The 2,035-nt window shown below is 49.6% G+C and overlaps 1 protein-coding gene across 1 annotated transcript in view; it reads left to right on the forward strand.

The window, feature by feature from the left end:
* The window catches only part of ambra1b (autophagy/beclin-1 regulator 1b), a gene marked incomplete in the record, with an annotated part of 17,460 nt that overhangs the window by 12,835 nt on the left and 2,590 nt on the right, over positions 1 to 2,035 (forward strand). Inside the window, 3 exon segments of the mRNA XM_014338277.2 lie at positions 469 to 608; positions 974 to 1,078; positions 1,626 to 1,813. Of these exon segments, the coding sequence (XP_014193763.1) occupies positions 469 to 608; positions 974 to 1,078; positions 1,626 to 1,813 (433 nt within the window).

A 2,035-nucleotide genomic window follows, 5' to 3' on the forward strand; every position in this document is an offset into this window, starting at 1 on the left:
CAAATCGGTTCGAGGTCAGTAAGCACAACCAGAATTCATACATGAGGCACACTCTCGATTTTTGAGAAAATTAAAGGATTTTAAGCTTTATAGTGTGGAAAATACATTATACAGAAGAAAAGAATATATCGTGATATATATCGTTACCACACATGCTTCAAATTATATCGCGATATGGATTTTAGGCCATATCGCCCAGCCCTAGTCAGAGGTCAACTTTTTAAAAAATCCTGAATAGCAAGTAGTACCACCCACTGCCAGTGTTTCGTTATTTTCAGGAGAACATTCTCTAAAGTTGAGCACAGAGAATGGGACGCTCCCCGCGCTGCAGAGTCCACGTTCCAGAAAACAAAAGTGAGCGGTGAGCTCGGATCCAGGACGAGCTCCACATCCCGTCGTTTGGGAAAAGCTGGTTTTACGCAGCTTTGCTGTGACATGTGCTTCAGCTGCAGTGCGTCTGTGTTTCAGATGGTGTTCAACGTGGTCTACCCCATGGCTCCGGACCAGAGGCGCCACGTCAGCATCAACTCTGCTCGCTGGCTGCCGGATCCAGGGATGGGACTGGCTTACGGAACCAACAAGGGAGACCTGGTGATCTGCCGGCCTGTGTGAGTCTGCAGGCACGAAAACAAAGTCCTGCTAAATCAGACATCTCAGACTCAAAAACGCTGGTCGGGGATGGAGGTCGGCGTGCAGATTCAGGCTTCTGCAGCTGACTGTGCGAATGAGAAGCTGCAGACTGAGCGTGACGTTAAATAACCGAGCACGCGTTCAGCTGTCCTGCTCTCAGAGCGCCCTCCCGTCTTCTGATCTGATTATCCTCAAACCGAGCAGGAAGACCATTAACTGGAAGAGCCCGATTAGTGTGTTTAATGCGGTTGTGTGTGTCCACGAAGCCCCGCCCCCCCGTGAGGCTTCCTGAGTGGAAGTGAACTGACCAGCTTTGGTTTTGTGTGTGTGTGTGTGTGTGTAGGTTCTATCGAAGCGACGGCGAGAGCCCCAGCGAGTCGAGCAGCGAGCCACTGTTCAGCGTCAACAACAGCGGAACGAGCCGGAGCCGAGGCTCCGACAGGCCGGGGTGAGTTCAGGGCCTGCGGCGATGTTTGCGCCTGCTTTTTATCTGCTCGTAACGCGTGGTCGGCGTCGCAGGTGACGGGCGCTCGGGTTATTTGACCCTTTAAAACCTGAAACGTGAAATCTTCACGTTGTGGAGTGTTTGAACCTTGAGACAAAGTATATAAAACATATCAAATCTGCATGTAGGCATTCTAATTTGTTACATAACCATATTTTTGCAATTTAGTCATTAAAAACTTTGATATCATTTATTTTGAGAGTAAAGAAGTCACACTGATGATGACGAAGCCTGAAAGCTCACAGAAACACATACGATACGCTGGGCTTTGAAGGGTTAAAGCTGCATTTTGTACATTTGTTTGAAAATGGATTCAAAGCTTCGGCAGAAACTGAACCAGGTAAGAACGGCGTGGAGGCGGGGCTAAAAAGAAACGCACACAGCTCAGTCTCCTCACACCTCTCCATCGATCGCTGCCCCCTGCTGGTGAGAGTTTATCACTACGTGTCTGGATCTTTGAGTTTCTGATTGGCCTGTGATTCATTTTCAGGCCGAACCGCTCGGGCTGGACGCCGGGCAGAGACATGGGACTGATGAACGCCATTGGCCTGCAGCCCCGACACCCCACCCCTTCAGTGACATCGCAAGGAACCCAGACGCCAATCATCCAGCTGCAAAACGCTGAGACTCAAACCGAGAGGGAGCTGTCGGAGCCGAGCGCCTCGCAGCCTGCTCAGAGTACTGACACACACACACACACAACCCCGTTCAACTATCTTAGTGAGGACCTTCATTGACATAATGGTTTCCCTAGCACCTAACCATTAAAAATGAATACCTGACCCCAAACCTAACCGTAACCTAGTTGTGACCCTGACACTAAAACCACATTTTGAGTCTCAAAAATGCTTCAAACTCGTGAGGACCCACGAGGCCTGTTTGTCCCCACAAGTATAGTAA

This window comes from Haplochromis burtoni, unplaced genomic scaffold (genome assembly GCF_018398535.1).
Source record: "Haplochromis burtoni strain Fernald_Lab_line unplaced genomic scaffold, NCSU_Asbu1 Contig_222, whole genome shotgun sequence".
Classification (NCBI taxonomy): domain Eukaryota; kingdom Metazoa; phylum Chordata; class Actinopteri; order Cichliformes; family Cichlidae; genus Haplochromis; species Haplochromis burtoni.